Source organism: Herpailurus yagouaroundi, unplaced genomic scaffold, assembly GCF_014898765.1.
Source record: "Herpailurus yagouaroundi ecotype Mexico unplaced genomic scaffold, PumYag 159, whole genome shotgun sequence".
NCBI lineage: Eukaryota > Metazoa > Chordata > Mammalia > Carnivora > Felidae > Herpailurus > Herpailurus yagouaroundi.
The window spans coordinates 29,495,363-29,512,685 of NW_024412400.1; the positions used below are offsets into that span (position 1 = coordinate 29,495,363).

At 38.7% G+C, this 17,323-nt stretch overlaps 1 protein-coding gene and 1 long non-coding RNA gene across 6 annotated transcripts in view; one reads left to right on the forward strand and one right to left on the reverse strand.

The window, feature by feature from the left end:
* LOC121033687 (uncharacterized) overlaps positions 1-3,632 on the reverse strand; it is a 38,362-nt gene extending 34,730 nt beyond the window's left edge. Inside the window, exon 1 of the long non-coding RNA XR_005792063.1 lies at positions 2,174-3,632. This is a non-coding gene — a long non-coding RNA (uncharacterized LOC121033687). The remainder of the gene's footprint in view (positions 1-2,173) is intronic.
* TMEM108 (transmembrane protein 108) overlaps positions 1-17,323 on the forward strand; it is a 373,458-nt gene that overhangs the window by 283,518 nt on the left and 72,617 nt on the right. Inside the window, exon 2 of one of the 5 annotated variants that reach the window (XM_040480213.1) lies at positions 1,411-1,564. The exons of 3 other annotated variants lie outside the window; for them this stretch is intronic. In XM_040480213.1, the coding sequence (XP_040336147.1) occupies positions 1,543-1,564 (22 nt within the window). In that variant the 5' untranslated portion in view covers positions 1,411-1,542. Of the gene's footprint in view, positions 1-1,410; positions 1,565-9,233; positions 9,313-17,323 lie in introns of all 5 variants that reach the window. One more of the 5 variants, XM_040480209.1, reaches the window with a different exon arrangement.

Consider the following 17,323-nt stretch of genomic DNA (forward strand, 5'->3'; position numbering starts at 1 on the left):
TCATACAGCTACTGAGTTGTTAGGACATAAGTACTTTAGCTTTGGGGGCCTAAGTGCCCTGTGAACCAAAGTTTGGGGAAATCCCTACACTACACTGCCAAAGATGTAGAAGCTGAAACATGGAACATCTAAATGTCTGTCCCCTATGCTAGCTCAGCCTCCTCGTAAAAAGCAAGACAGTGTCAGGGTACCTGGCTGGCTCAGCTGGAAGAACATACAACTCTTGATCTTGGGTTGTGAGTTTAAGCCCCACATTGGGTGTAAAGATTACTTAAATAAATAAAACTTACCAAAAAAAAACCAAAAAACCTGTTTCATTCGCTTACCCATTCAACCAGTACCTACTGTTTACCAGGTGTTGTGCTAGCCATTGGGGGGTGGGGGTGGGATGGGGTGGGTGGGGATACATCAGTGAATAAGATGGACAAAAATTCCTGCCCTGGGGCTTATCTGCTGATGAGGAAAACAGACAATAATCAGAATAAACAAACGATAAACATCATTATATTAGATTATGATAAGTGCTAAGAAGGGGACAGAACCAGGGGGATAAGAATGTAGTAGGGTAGGGAGGAGGTAAAATTTTAGACAAGGTGACCAGGGAAGGCCTCACTAAGCTAACAGTTTGGTAAAGACCTGAAACAGGTAAGAAAACTATCAGCCACTTAATTACCTCTTACCAAAAAATAAATAAATAAACTGATTCAGAAACAGAGCCCTGACGTTGTACAACAAATAGAAAATTAATGAGAATTGGCCTCATCAGATAGAGTAATTCATGGAAAAGGAAAAGAAAAATGGTGTATAACTTTTCTTCTCTGTGGATTACCTCACTCCACGGGATCCCAAACTTAAATAAGGAAACAAAGGTAATAATCATACCAGCTCAGTACTGTACCTCAGTTATAGTGAGAAATGAAGAAGGACCCAGAGATTTTATGCAAATAAGAAGTGATGAATCATGGGTATCTACTCCTAAAGCCAAGACTACACTGTTTGTTAGCTAACTTGACAATAAGTTAAAAAAAAAAAAAAGTGACTTGTTTAAGCCAACTAACTGTTAAAAAAGTTATGCTATCATGAATTGAGATGCTAAATGGCACTAGCTAAAATGCTTAGATGTTTTAAATGGTATCTACACTATACTAATACAGCTGCTCGTATAACAACAACAATATTTTGGTTTTGTATGGAGATGTTTTACGAAGATGAGAGTAGAGGGCCATAAGGGGATTTTTTTTTTTTTTGAACCTTGAGTAACATACAGAAGTCAATACTGAAAATGTTAATAGCAATTAGAACTATCAGTCAAAACAAGCAGTGGGTTGTTTTCCTTCTTGGCACCCTCTAAAAACCTTATAAATGGAAATATCAGAAGAAAAAAAGTTTATCAGTACTGAATTTTTTTAGGGGACAGCTGCAACCTTCATGGACTGTAGAATCTCCCTGAGCCTTGCCCAAGAGAAAATTGCAGATTTGTTGATTATAAGCCCTCTGGATATCTTGTGTTGCTGAGCTTATTGTCTTACTTCTGTGTCCTTAATGAAGCCATCAAACTTACCCAGTAGGTTTCCTGAAGGGATCTGGTGCCATTCCAGCTTCTTTGCTTTCCATCTTGGCCTTGATCAGCCCCAGATTCTTGGCAAGGTATAGACTCAGACTGTCTCTCTACCACCTCCTTCTCCCCCCCCCCCCAAATTTGGAGTTAATCCCACTATAAATCATCTCTTGTTAAAACCATTTTGCAAAGCAGGATCTGCAGTGGTTCCCAACTGTAACCGTATATCTGAATCCCCTAGGAGCTCAATAACAACATAAATCTGGATTTAATACATTTGGGACGAAACCCAAATGTGTATGTTTAACAAGTGCCTCAGATGAGTCTGTTAGAAAACACTTAATGGGGATCTTAAAGGGTGAGTAGAAATTTACCAGATTGGCAAAGGGAAGAAGAGAATTATTTTACGCATGGATATAGAACACCATATGTAAGTATGAACAAGGGAGTAGGGGAGGGGGGTGGAGTTCAAGGAAGTGCACATTTTCAAACTGTGCTCCAAAAGAGTGCTCAAAGGGGGAGGAAGCTGTTTTATAAATATTAGGGTTCTAATAAGGTTTCTTCTAATAAGAGTTTTGCTGCTAAGCTCCCTTCCGGTTCTGCTTTCAGCCTTACCAGGTGGTGGGTTCCTCCCCTAGTCCTCATTAGGCCCCATGAGGTCTTGGAGTGGTCTCAGGCTTTCCTTTGATCCTGCCATAGCTACCTCCTATTTGTTCCTTGTTCTGGCACTGATTGTCATCATAAGAGAGAGAAACAATATGGCTGGAACTTGGAACTCAGCTACTTATAAAATGCATCAGGCAGGAGGAACTCACCCCAAAGTGCTCTACAATTTGCAGTAACTTAGTGTGACTTTTAGCCTGCCCATAACTGGCAAGTTTTTCTCAAGCACCAAGGCCCTCCTTCCTTTGCTCAGACAGATGCCCTAGCCATAGTTCCCTATTGTAGAATTATGAATTTATTGTCAATTTTATCAAACAAAGCTTTGTAAGGAGCTCTGGACTTGAGATAGGTGACACTTGGCTTCCAGTTCTAGTTCATATGTCACTTATTTAACCTCAGCCGAACAACCTAACCAAAAAGTATCTTCTCTACATCTCAGTTTCCTTTTTTATAAGACTGGAATTCTAGTCAGCTTTGCTTTCTGCAGCCAGGAATAACAGATGAGATCTTACATGAATGGAGTTTTGACAAAAGGGATACAGATATGGTACTATTTCTTAAGAATAATAGGGAATAGAACATTGAGTAATTCAATCTCCACAGATAAGTTGCTTTTTCTGAGACACTAAGAAGAATCAATTTACCAATAGGCACCTTTCAGAAATGTTAACTGTCATGGATAATGTTTACATCTAGACCACTTGCCATTTATCCAAGGATTTGGCCCCCAGCTTTCTTGAACACTGAATCCACCGATGAAGCCAGTCATGCTTTCTTTCGGATTCCTATTGAAATTACTACTTCCCTCCATGAAAGCGTTTATCACACCCCTCAAAGGCAGAAACCTTCTTCCAATCTGTCCCCAAGCCTAACACAGGACCTGGCACATAGTAAACCCTTAACAAATGTCGGCTGTTAAATGAATGAGTTTGGACACTGTCCAGCATTGGATTGGATGCACTTCAGGCCAAAGATTAGCACAATACACGTTCCTGAAATGGGATGGATTTTAAAGATTCATCTTGCCAACTTCCTGTCCAGGAAGCTGGCCAGAGCCAACTTTCAAGCACCTAATAAATTAGGACCCCTTATTTTTAGTTCCTTCTTGAGAAGGACATTGAGTGGTTTCACTGGCTAACTCATCAAGCATGAGTATCCTTTGTGCAGATGAAGTTCATTTCCTTTTCCACTTAAAAGAAATGGGAGTAGAATACACCCACATCTTGTATATAGTTTTTTTTACATAATTGAAGGCTCCTCTTATATCACAGAGTCTGATCTAGTTTAGGTTGGAAGCAGGGCCCATCATCTCAATTAGAGTAGAATTGAAGAACTAAGAAATTGTCAACTTGAATTTTAGAATTACTTCTAACAGCAGCTGGTAACATGGAAATCAGCTTCAGTGCACTAAGGGGAGATGCTGCAGATTGGAACACTGCCATCCTTTTGGCAAACAGACCAGACTAATATGCAGAAGATCTTGGATTTCTTATGTCTGAATATTACTGTTCTACTCTCTGAAGGGTTTAGTCCTCTATGCCTTATTTGATGTGACTTGAATGAATTTAATTTACTAGAAGTCCTTTATTTTGGATAATGAGTATTTTTATTTCTCCTCTTTAGAAAAATACAGGGCATCTTTAGGCAGAAAGAACGTGATAATATTAAACGTATGGAAGAAAGTTTTACCCTCCAGTAAAAATCTTCCAATCCTAGAGCTATCTTGAGCTGTTAGCAACATGGCTCTAAAATTCTTTGAGTTTCTCAGAAGAATGTGGTAATAAAAAGTGAAACCACCTTTTTTGTGTTGTCTTAAAAAAGAAATCCAATTTAGAGTTGAGAAGCCAAAAGAAATTGTAGAACCACAGAAACGCACACCGTTATGTCACAGAGCCATCACTACATGATGACTCATCTAAGGATATTTCCTCTACTTCCTTCAAATATGATTATTTCTGGAAAATTTAATTTAAATACTGGTATAAAGATTATTTCTGGAGATGGGACATTTGCCCCCTGTGATAATTCTCTTATCTGCAGAAGGGTTGAATCTATTAATTCCCATGTAGCAATATTGAGATGTATCTTATTGGCTTGCTTGATTTTTTAAACTTCTATCCCAATTGATAGAAGCTAATTAAAATTAGGTGCACATGAGCTTTTATTAAATGGCTGCTACAAAGATGGTAAAATTCAGGAAGTGATGGTCCAACCCATTCCCTTTAATAATGTTGACAGAGTCACAATTGGGATAATTTAAGATTTATGAGATTCTAAGCATCCATATGTCCTTACTATTTCCTGAGGAATTGTTTTTAAAGAAATGAATGTATGTGCCATTTCAGCCTAATGAGAGCAGAACCACCAACTTAATAGTGTAGACCCTTACCTAAAATCAGAGTTCACCAACACTAGTAGTATGATTGTGGGCAAAAGCATTTGGGGTTTATCTATCAAGTTAATTAAAGGCTGTGTTTTCAGCTATTCCCCATTATATACTTTTATAACAAATTATGGGAAAATGATGAATTTGGTAAAACTTAGGATGCTAAGATCACAAATTAGTGTATAGATTGTAAATACTTTTCTCATGTTTGTTTCATAAAACAAGTCTGGAGATTGGAATAAGTTATCCAAAATTTTTGTTGCAAAAACTAAACAGTGTGCCCCGTACCCTGAGAATCCTGGCATTTGGGATCTGGAAGCAGCCTTTGAGAGTAACTCCTCTAGAGGGGAGGGATGAAGAAGTGGTCCCCAAGAGCTCTGGTTCCATACCTGCTTGCCATTGTGTAACCTTGTGATCTTGGTCCCATTAGGTAATGCCTTGACCCACAGTTGCCTTATTTGTAATGGAGTTGGCGATAACACATATACCCGCCTGGAAAGTTGTAAGCATGAAATGAAATGTCCTGAAAGCATTATATGAACTATAAAGCCCAGTGTCAGTGTTAGTCATTATTATTACTGTTACCTAGAAAACCCTCCCCCTCACTTTGCTCATGAAGAGCACAAGTATGCAATGACTTGCCCAGGAGCTTTCTTCCTATCCCCAGGAGACACTGAAAGAACCAGGAGGGAGGCAATAAGTTCAACGCTAGGGCCACCACTGGCTGCTGAACAACTTGATTACACTATTTTGCCTCACCCCCTACAGAGGGATAAAGAACTATAGGATAGAAAGGATGCTATTGGATTAGCACACCCGCAGTACAGCTGGGCCCACTAAAGAAGAGAAAACCACATGGTGTGAGATGTACAGTGCACCAAGGCCCCTGAATAAAAACATTTTATAGGCAGCAAAGGGTAATGGGGCTGTCTGTAGGGGCACAACCCCTCTTACTACAGTGAAAGAACAAGACAGAGTGTTCTAAGACTGAGAAGAGCTCTTGTCCAGACTATCTTCAGAATTCTCCCTTGTCTTATTTTTTATTCCTGTTGCTCCTTACATTTCTAATGTCCAAGTGGTGTATTCACTCTTAACACTCTGGTTCAAACATTAACAAAAGTCTTTTTTTTTTCTTGGCTTTCTCTTAGTCATGTTTAAATTTTCAAAAGAATTTTACTAAATATTAAATGCAGGCAAAAAAAAAATCATAAAGCCATCAAAACAGTGAAGTCAGGATTTAAATCCCAGAGTATCTGCCCCCCAAACCCTTGATTTTTTTGAGCTCATTAAATGTAAGATAACCATCACATTGTTAAGACAAATTATGCACACAGGAGGCAGGGTGCTTAGAACTCTCATGGGGATTTATATTTTCACACACAATGCATGAAAAATTTGATGCAGAAAGAAATCACGTTTCTGCATGTGTTTCCAGAACTCAAAATATCAAGTAGCCAGGCTAACCAATAAGTATCATGTAAGTTTTAAATTATCAATACCAATTTGCTAGACTAAAAAAATAAAAAGTAATGATCAAACATTTTCATTGAGCATTTCATTTTCACTTTGTCCAGATCTCTGTCCCACTTCTTGTATGGAGATGGACAGGTTGAAGGAGGCACCTGCCTGAGCCAAGGCCATTGATGTGGCAAGGGCCAGTGGAGGAGGACAGAGGGTTGTTTGGGGCCATTGATGGACAGTGAGGCTAAGGTCCAGCATAGAAAGGTCACAAACAAACATGGGGAGAGTATCAGGATAACAGCCAGAAACTAAGATGGACTGAAAGTGTGTCTGACTCAAAGGTATAGATTCTAAGCAAACAGCTTTCTCATCAGGTGGGAAGAAAAAAGAGGATACAAACCAGTGAGAATGATGGACTCCTGTTATTGTCTGCTATCCTCACTTTCTTGGGGGTCAGAGGGAAGCTTAGCCCTCAGATACCGGATCAAGACAATAGAACAAGGCCCAGTTTGAGCTGAACCTCAGATCCTTTTGGTCTCTAAAGGGGGTCAGAATGATATCAGGCTAGCAGTAGCTTTTTCTTAAATGCATGCAGACACACTAATAATGCTCATTAGGCATATAGCTCATTCGAATTTAATTTAGAGTGTTTAATTTGTGTCCCTGTGTAGTTGCCAGGACAGATGTGTGCATGGCTTAGGCATACTTCTCTCTGCATGAGACAGATGTCAGGATATTGGGCCATGTTGGAAAAATGCCAGTATGTTTGTTAGTGACAATACATTGTCAGCCTCCCTTCCCCCAACTGATATTTTCATTTTTGTAGTTAAAATGCCAGTCCCAGCTCAGAAAAGAAGGATTTTGAGAGAGGTAGAAGAAGACAGAAGCAGGGTAAAGGTGGAGAAGAAAATAGAAAGTAACCAAGAGGTAGAAGAAAGGGAAAGCTTTGGGTCAGTCATTCCCTATAAGTAAAATACTCTAGATCATTTAGGATTCACACACATTACTGGGATTCAACCTGCTTTCAGAGAGAGATTAAAAATGAAGAATCCTGGGGGTGCCTGGGTGAGTTAGTCTGTTATGCCTCCAACTCTTGATTTCAGCTTAGGTCATGATCTCATGGTTGGTGGGATCAAGCCCCATGTTGGGCTCTGCACTGGCAGTGTGGAGCCTGCTTGAGATTCTCTCTCTTCCTCTCTCTCTCTGTCCCTCCCCGACTCGTGCTTCTATTTCTCTCTCTCTCTCTCAAAATAAATAAACTTAAAAAAAAAAAAAATGAAGAATCCTGGCCCCACCCCAGAGCTGCTACTTCTTAAAGACCATGGACCTTTTATAGGCCATGGGCCAACCCTGAGAGCCACTGGCTGTGGCAATCTCTAAGGTTCCTTTCTAGCCTTGAGAATCTTTGCTTATGAGAAGGAAGGGAAAAAAAAAAGAGTTGGAATGAACATCTAAGGCATGACTGTTACATCCATGTTACTTTATCCTGGGGAAGCTGCCCTTCTGATAAAGTCTGATAAGATATCAAGATCACAGGAGGCGAGAGAAGGATGTTTGATGTGCGTGTTAATATCTTTCTGTTGTCAGAGTTATTTCACCAACTGTGGCACATCCCTCACTAATGAAAGTTATTTATCCCCACCTTGTAAGTCTCAAATGTTTTGATCTCTTTGATGTCTTTATCCATCTAACCTGCAAAGATGCTCGAAGCTCCACCCCTCCCCCCTGGACCACCCCACTAGTGAGTCAGAGGTAGGTAGAAAGGAAGTGCCAGCCCCCTGGCTTTAGTCCCTCTTCTCTGTTCCTGGCTACTGAAACCTCTTACCCCATTTATCTTCCTCTTGGAGATATTCTTATGAGTAGGTTTCTATTAATTCTAGGTACAGCAGACAACTCTTCCTACTCTGCCAGAAGAACCAGAGGCTCAAGAAGAATGTCTCCCTCTGTCTATCCCATCACTGCTTAGTAAACCTTGTCAAGACTCCCTAAAACTTACAAAAGCTATACAAAATGTCTAGAAAACAGGTCTCCTCAATCACAATACAACTGTCTCCATTTTATGTAGTTTCTTGATGAATTTCCATATTCATATTTTACATAGAGCATTTACAATTTTCATGGGACCTTTTCTATTATAACCATTTTCCTCATCACTGTAGAGTCTTGATAATGATCTTTGAAAAAACTGCAAACTTCTCCATCTGGAAAATTACAACTTTATCAAATACTTACATAGTGTTCCCATGTACCAGGTACATAAATATTATGACAAATATTAATTCATCCTCATAATATTGATAAATATAAACTCCTTTCACACTTCTAACAACTCTATTATTCTCGTGTAATAGATGAGGAAATTGAGGCTCAGAGACGTTAGATAACCTGCCCACTCACTCACACAGTGAGTGAGCAGTAGAGATAGGCATAAGCTCATCTGTGCTTATGACCACTATGCATTTCTCACATTTTATATGACTACTTTTATACTGTTTAACATTTAAGCTGCTTGTAGTTATAAATAACTGCAAACAATAATACTGTTGTTTATGGCTTCTTCATAAACAAAGAATGATCTTCTTTTGGATTGTTTAGAATAGGTTTCCAGAAGAGCTTCCTACGCCACTCCCTGTTTTGAGTTGACAGAGGACACAGTCCTACATAAATTCCCATTGGGGTAATCTGAACTGTAGAGAGAAAGAATACTTTCTTGCAAGGCTATTAGGTCTTGATTCATGGCCAGTGTAATCTAGGAACAATAAAGGGAAATTATTAAACTTGCAGTTTAGTGAAAGTAAAGGCTTCAGATATTAGATCATGTTCTGCAGCCTGGTGTTACTCAGTGCCTCGTGGGTGACCAGGTAGCCATAAAGCTACTCTCCAAGCAAGAGAAATAAATTGTCTTTGTTTCAGTGAGGGAAACAAAAGTGGGATAACTCTTCAGCAGCAAATGGATTAACCAACCAGTTGGTGAGTTTAGTCTTTCTTCTTAAATATGACTGTTTTGACCTCCTGTAGACAGAAGTTGATTTAAAGATCAAGCCCGGTTCTCTAGAATTTCTGCATAGATGGAGATGGAGCTGGCAATCTTTTTGGAAAGAGGTGCTGAGGGGACTTGCCTTGAAGCTACATTCGCATAGCGAGTACAGCTGTTTCCTTCTGCAGTACATCTGTTTAGGGAATGGCTTGAAGTGGATGAACTCATGGAAATTATGCCTCACTCCACCCGTAGACCCACCACCAGGTCAGTCAACTTATGTTTAAGGTTTTTGCATGATATAGACTAAAACCACCAGAGGTCTTAGTGGATCATAGGGCATTTCTTTTCTTTTTCTCATTTGTGTCTCAGGCCCATAGTTCTTCTTTGCCTAGGATGATACCATAAATAACAAAAACTGAAAATGGTTCCCATTCCCCTAGGCCAATGTACATCTTCAACCTGACATATACACTCTTCTCCCGGACCGTTCCAGTGTTAACAATCATACATCTGTTCCCATTCTCCCCAGTTACAAATATAATTATCATGTCCCATTTGCATATTTTATTGATGGTCTCCCTATCATATAGAAGTGATAAATGTGAAAATCAGAAATAAGAAAAGTAGAATGTTAAAATGAGAGGAAAACAGGAATAGTTGATTTTTCACCCTGTTTCTGGGAAATTACAATGAGCCCGTGAGCCTGAGTAAAATGGGTCAATGTCACAGAATCCATAGGCTACCTCACAGGCCCATGCCTTTCCTTGCTCGGTATCTCACTGTATCAAGCTATTGAAAACCTCAAAAGTGTTCAAAAGATAACGAATGTGGGAGGGGTTTTTACAGGGGTGGAGGAGGGGGAAGAGGTTGGTCCTGATGACATTTTAAGAACGTTAACACCTAAGTAAATAAGACCTAAAAGAGAGTGACTAATGTCCAGGAGCTATATGCCGCATACCTGATACTGTTGCCTGGCAACCTGTAGCCAGTCCTAGAGCAATGGAATCCCAGGCAAAGAAGGAAATTGGAAATGTGTCCAGAAGAGCACATTTACCACCCCTACCCTTGTTTGCTAACTCTGAAAAGAATTGGGTAAGGGACTCTGTTTTAAAATGTACCCAGGATTTTAATCAGGTCCGGTAAGATACACAGACATGGAAATGACTGTCACAAAGGAAGAAGTTTATACTCACAGATCCCTACAAACAAGGGGCACAGCAAGCCACACAGGGAAGCACCAGGGTCAGTCAGGAGATAGAGCAAGGGGAAACATGGGTGAGGGACTTTTTTGTGGTTTTCATGGGAAAGACTAGGCGAGGCAGGGTAAGCAGTTTAGACAAGTTTAGGATTGGCTAGTTTCAATAATTTGAGTGGGGGTGCCTGGGTGGCTCAGTTGGTTAAGCGACTGACTTCGGCTCAGGTCATGATCTTGCAGTTTGTGAGTTAGAGCCCCGCATCGGGCTCTGTGCTGACAGCTCAGAGCCTGGAGCCTGCTTCAGATTCTGTGTCCCCCCCTTTCTCTACCCCTCCCCTGCTCACGCTCTGTGTCTCTCTGTCTCTTAATAATAAATAAACATTAAAAATATTTTTTTTTAAATAATTTGACTGGGCTGTGGCCTGTAGGGGTGGTTCCTAGTTGCTCAGTACCTGACCCTGGGGCATGATTGGGGCAGAGGGATAGTGTTCTGTACTGTAAGGACCTGATAAAAGGTAAGTGGGGGTACAGACTCACAATTGCTTGGTCTGAATATTGAAGGCAGACTCACAGGCAAGTTTACTGTATCTAAGAATTAGCTAATCCGAGGAGGGGCAGTCCGTCCTCAGATCTGCAAATTCCACAGAATACAGAAAATAAGAAAATATAGTTAATACAGAGCCAATACACATATACAAGCAAAGGATCTGTTGTCTGTTTTGTAACGTAAGAGGTTTCTGTGTTTTAGGGGTTGGTTTTCCCAGAACATGTAAGAAACCTTAAAGAACAACATTAGGAAGATCTCCTGTTCCCTGTCCCTTTAATACCCAAGTACACAAAAGCAAGCCTACATTCAGTTCTAATGCCAAGCAGTGTGCCTCCAGAAAAGCCATTCTTTCAAGATTTGCACCTAGTACCTAAAAAGCATTGAAATATTTTATGCAATACCAGCATATAGTCCACAAGACACAGGCTTAAAAGGATAACTCCAACTAGTACAAGACTCGTATTTGATCATTTTGATCGTCTCAACACAGAAAAGTGGAAAATGTATTTTTTTCCCAGCTCACTTGCCAGGTTTAACCAGAGTTCAGGCATTAACTATGTCATTTCCTATCACTCACAGTGAGCATTGCTAAAAAGCATTATCTGGGAATACTCTATTATGCCATTGTTGATTAGTTTCATTAACGAGAATAAACATTTGCAGAGCCTATTGTGTTTTTAAAATGGTTTACAAGTACTGCTGGCTCACTTGTTAATAATTACATTGGGGGACTCTTAACAATACATATTTAGGAGATAAAAGCAATGATTGTGATGGGATTAGGGGGAAAGGCAAGTAATAGCATTTAGCACAGTTATTTTCAGTTGCATAGTGTCTGCAAGCCTGCACTGACTAACCACCATTTTCACTGCATTTGGGTCCATATTCCTAATATTCAAAACCCAGCACAAATACACAAACAAAATATGGTGAAACTATATTTTAAGCTTTATATTATCTACTCTTTCTTGTTGCCCTTTGGTGTCTTGATTTGCACATAGCATGGGCACAACTGAGGCACGACTGTGAGTGTACCTACCCACCTACCATGGGCAGGAGACCTGGTTCCCTGCCTCTGCTGTGATGGATGACCCCAATAACTTCACTGCATCTCTGTTCTCAGCTGTAAAACGACTGAGGAAGGGAGGTACAGTGGGAGCAAGGGATTTACATCCAATGAATCGATCATCTTGCCACTTTCATTGAAGCTTAAATGTGTAGTTTCAGGTGTCTCTTTACTTATTATCTTACTAAAACTGACACATTAATGGAACCATAACACCGTGCATGCATGTACACACACACACTTACCAAACTTTACATGTTGAGACATTTATACCTTTTTGGAATGGAGACATATTCCAAAGCCACTCATTAAAAAAGTAAAATTTCATGAATCTTCTGAATTTTCTAAGCTACATTTAATATTAGAGTGTTTTTACTCTTATGTTCAAGTAATATTGACCCTTCAAGTCAGCATTTTCCTGTGACATTTGGGTATACCTGGCACACCCCCACACATGTGTCATGCCTGCCCTCAAGAGTAAGAAGAGCAATATTAAGCCTCATGCTCCTCTTTGCTCCTTGATGGACCCTGAAATCTAAAGTGAGGTTGAGGATGGACAGTGGACCTCATAATTCCCTGCCCTGTTTTTTAACTGACTCTTGACAAGTTCTGCTAGTAGAGACTGAAGTGGTCCAGGAAATATAATAAGAACCAGGGGCCTATTTGATAATAAAGATACATTCTTTGGGAAATTTTTCCATCACACTCATCTTCAATTTTATAATATAACTTTAATTGTAGAAATAGATGTTCTTTATTTTTTTTTAAATTTTTTTTTCCCAACGTTTATTTTATTTTTGGGACAGAGAGAGACAGAGCATGAACGGGGGAGGGGCAGAGAGAGAGGGAGACACAGAATCGGAAACAGGCTCCAGGCTCCGAGCCGTCAGCCCAGAGCCCGACGCGGGGCTCGAACTCACGGACCGCGAGATCGTGACCTGGCTGAAGTCGGACGCTTAACCGACTGCGCCACCCAGGCGCCCCAAAATAGATGTTCTTTAAAGCCAACAGTGATACAAGTATCTCAAGAAAAATCACTTTATGTATTATTAGAGATGTCATTTTGAAAACACTTTATTTTAATAAATACTTTTAATAGTATTTATTAAAATACTATATATTTTAATAGTAACCACCATTTTTGGAGGATGTATATGCTACATATTCTGCCTGTCTTACATCAGCTATGTCAATCAGGGTCCCCTCAGGGAACAGATAGCACTCACGGGGATTAGTGGGCATGTTTTATTCTTTCAAAAGACATGTTCCAATAATAGTGACAAAGTTCACGGACAATAAACTTTATCAAGATTTGCCAAAACAACTTTCTTTGGTGCTTTCCAAAACGTTTCAGTGTAGGGCGCCTGGGTGGCTCAGTCAGTTAAGCATCTGAGCCTGCGTTTGGCTCAGGTCATGATCTCACAATTCGTGGGTTAAAGCCCCGCATGGGGCTCTGTGCTGACAGCTCAGAGCCTAGAACCTGCTTCAGATTCTGTGTCTCCCTCTCTGTCTGCCCCTCTCCTGCTCGCACTCTGTCTCTCTGTGTCTCTCAAAAATGAATAAACATTTTTAAATAATTAAAAACAAACATTTCACTGTGTAGAAAATTAGTATAATTTAATAAGAATTTACTGAGTCAGTATACTTCTGAAAATAACTTCCTGATATCCCTCTCCTAACATCAAGGAAGTTAAGCACTGATGGAATCTAGTCATTGTTTATTCATTATTTATTCATTCATTACTCAATGAAACATTGAAAGCCTTAGTCATTAAAAATAACATATAACCCTAAATTGAATACTGTAAATTTACTAACCCGATTGATTTTTGAACATGTAATTATGTGACAGTTCAGTTTGAAAGACTTGACTGATATAATGAAATATCAAGGAAATCCAATTTTAATTGATTACTTTGTTATAGAGGGTTTTTTTTTAATCTCTTGGAAAAACAAATGACTATATAATAATGTGGTTGCTGTTTCCTTTCTGCCCAAGCAGGGAATTGGAATTTCTTTCTGTTAATATCGTTTCTGACTTTATAACTATTTGTGGCTCAGAGCTTTACTTTGCTACATAAGCCAACATTGCCGTGCGGTGTCTGTTACTTTCAGTAAGTCTCATGATGTGAGATCGAGCTTCGTTAAGCTATGCTAGTATGTCTCTGCCATCTCAGTATCTTCTGCACCCAAACCTGCAAAATGGGGATAATTACCAACTTCACTGGCTGTCATGGTGATTAAATAGAACAATGTAAGAAAACCAACCACCATAATGCCTGCTACAGATTAACTGGCTCGGTTCTTTACCTTTCTTACATGTGTCATAAAAGGGCTGTGGTCATCTTCAAAACACTGCTTGACATCCTGATTCTGCCATAATCATGCAACAGTGGTCTGACAGAGCCTTATATATTAAACTTTCCTTCTGAACTTGGCTATCCTGATTTTTTAAACAGCTTTATCGAGGTATATATTACATACCATAAAATTCACCCATTGCAGATATGTAGTTCAGTGATTTTCATAAATTTGTGCAGTTATACAGCCATCACCTAGTACACTTACAGAACATTTCTATCACCCCAGAAAGTTTCCTCATGCCCATTTACAGCACCTCACTTTCCCCTCCAATGCTAGGCACTACTGACCTGCTTTCTTTCTCTATAAATTTACCTTTTCTAGACATTCTTACAAATGGAAGTGTACATTATACATAGTCTTTTATATCTGGCTTTTTCACTGTGCATGTTTTTGAGGTTCATCCATGTTGTAGCATTCTATTAGGGTTCTTCAAAGAAACAGAACCAATTATAGAAAGAGATTTATGAAGAAGGATTTGCTCACATGGTTATGTAAGCTGGAGATGCAAAAAAAAGGGGGGGGGGTATAATTCCAGACAAATCTGAAGGCCTGAGAACCAGGGGAGCCAATGGTGTAAGTCCTATTGTGAGTTCAAAAGCCTGAGAACCAAGGGAGCCAGTATCCAAAGACAGGAGAAGATGGATGTTTCAGGTCAGTCAGACAATAAATTTGCTTTTCCTCTGCATTTTTGTTCTATTCAGGCCTTCAAAGGATTGGATGATGCTCATGGGAAATTGGTAAGGATAATCTTCCTTACTCAGGCTGATTCAAAAGCTAATCTCTTCCAAAAATACCCTCAGTGACACATCCACAAATAATACTTTCCCAGCTATCTGGGGATCCATTAGCCCAGTCAAGTTGACACATAAAATTATCACAAGCATGTATCAATATTTTACTCCTTTTAATTGCTGAATAATACCGCATTGTATAGATAGCCACATTTTATCTATTCACCAGTTGATGGAAATTTGGATTGTGCCAGTTTGGAGGATGTTAAAAATAATGATGCTGTGAACATTCATGTGCATGTCTTTGTGTGGACATATTTTCATTTCTCTTGGGTAGATTCTTCAGAGTCTAGAAATTGCAGGGTAATATGGTAAGTTTGTGTTTAAAACTGCCTAGTTATTTTCCAAAGTGGCTCTACCATTTTACACTCCCACTAGCAATGTATAAATATTCCAGTTTCTGTATATCATCACCAATACTTGTCTTTTTTGTTATAACCATTCTAGTGGATATGAACTGATACTTATTTTGGTTTCAATTTGTCTTTCTCTAGTGACTAATACTATCATTAATTATCTTTTCATATACTTATTTACCATAAGAAGTGAAATGTCTTCAAAAGATCCATTCACATCTTTTGCCCATTTTTAAATTGGGTTGTTTTCTTACGATTGAGTTTTAAGAGTTCTTTATATATTCTACATATAAGCCTTTATCAAATCTATATTATGCAAGTATTTTCTCATCTATGGCTTATAGTTTCATAATAGTATCTCTTGACACACAAAAGTGTTTAAATTTGATGGGTCATATTTGGTATGATTTTTGAGAACTCTGTGCCCAACCCAAAGTCATGAATGTTTTTCTCCTATACTTTCTTGTAGAAATCTTATAGTTTAACTCTTACATTTAGGTTTGTGTGTCATGTTGAGTTAATTTTTGTGTTTACTGTAAGTATCTAATTTCATTATTTTGCATGAGACTATCTAATTGTCCCAGCATCATTTGTTGAAAATACTTTCCCCTCTCCCATTAAATTATCTTAATATATTTATCAAAAATCAGTTTAATGTAAATATAAGGATTTATTTCTGGACTCTCAGTTCTGTTCCATTGATGAAAATGCCCATCCTTGTGCCAGTACCACATTGTCTTTTTTTTCTTTTTCTTTTTTTTTAACTTCCTATTTTAATTTCAATTAGTTAACATACAGTGTTATGTTAGTTTCACATGTGCAATATGGCAATTTTACAATTCCATACATCACCCAGTGCTCATCATGAGTGCACTCCTTATTCCACATCACCTAATTCACCCATCCCCCCAGCATCTACCTCCCCTCTGGTAGCCATCAATTTGTTCTCTGTAGTTAAGAGTCTGTTTCTTGGTTTGTCTCTGTCTTTTCCCCCTATGTTCATTTGTTTCTTAAGTTCCACATATGAGTGAAATCGTATGGTTATTTTTGTCTTTGACTTCTTTCACCTAGCTTTATACTCTAGCTCCATCCATTTTGTTGCAAATGGCACAGTTTCATTCTTTTTTATGGCAAAATAATACTCTATTATATGTACATACCACATCTTCTCATTAGTCGATGACACTTGGGCTGTTTCCATACTTTGGCTATTGTAAATAATGCTGCTATAAACAGAGGGGCGCATATATCCCTTTGATTTAGTGTTTTTATACCACATTGTCTTAATTACTGTGACTTCATAGTATGTTTTGAAATCAAGTAGTGTAAGTGTTCCAACATTGTTCTTCTTTTCCAGAATTGTTTTGCCTATTCTCGGTCCGTAGTATTTCTATATAAATTATAGGATCAGCTTGTCAATTTCTACTAAAAAACCTATTAGGATTTTGATAGGAATTGTATCAAATTTATAGGTCAATTTTCAGATAATTGACATCCCAACATAATAGAATCACTCTTCAAAACAACTGTTTATTTGTAAATAACTTCAAACTTACAGAAAAGTTGTAACAATAGTACAAAAAACACACATATATCCATTATTCACATTCATTGAATGTTAACACTTTGTCCATTTTCTTTATCACTTGAAAATAAATTGCATATATCATGCCTTTCACCCCTAAATACTTTAGTGCGCATTTCCTAAGGATAACATTTCTCTTGCATAAGCACAGTAAAGTCACCAGCTTCACTAGATTTAATTGTACAACACTTTCCTCTGATCATCAATTATCCACATTCTAGTTTCACCAATTGGAATGTGCTTCATAGCATATTTTCCTCCTGAACAGAATTCAATCTGGAATCACATAATCCATTCTGTTGTCATGTGTCTTTCTGTAATCTGGACCACTTACAGCCTTTCTTTGTATTTTATATCGACAGTTTTGACAA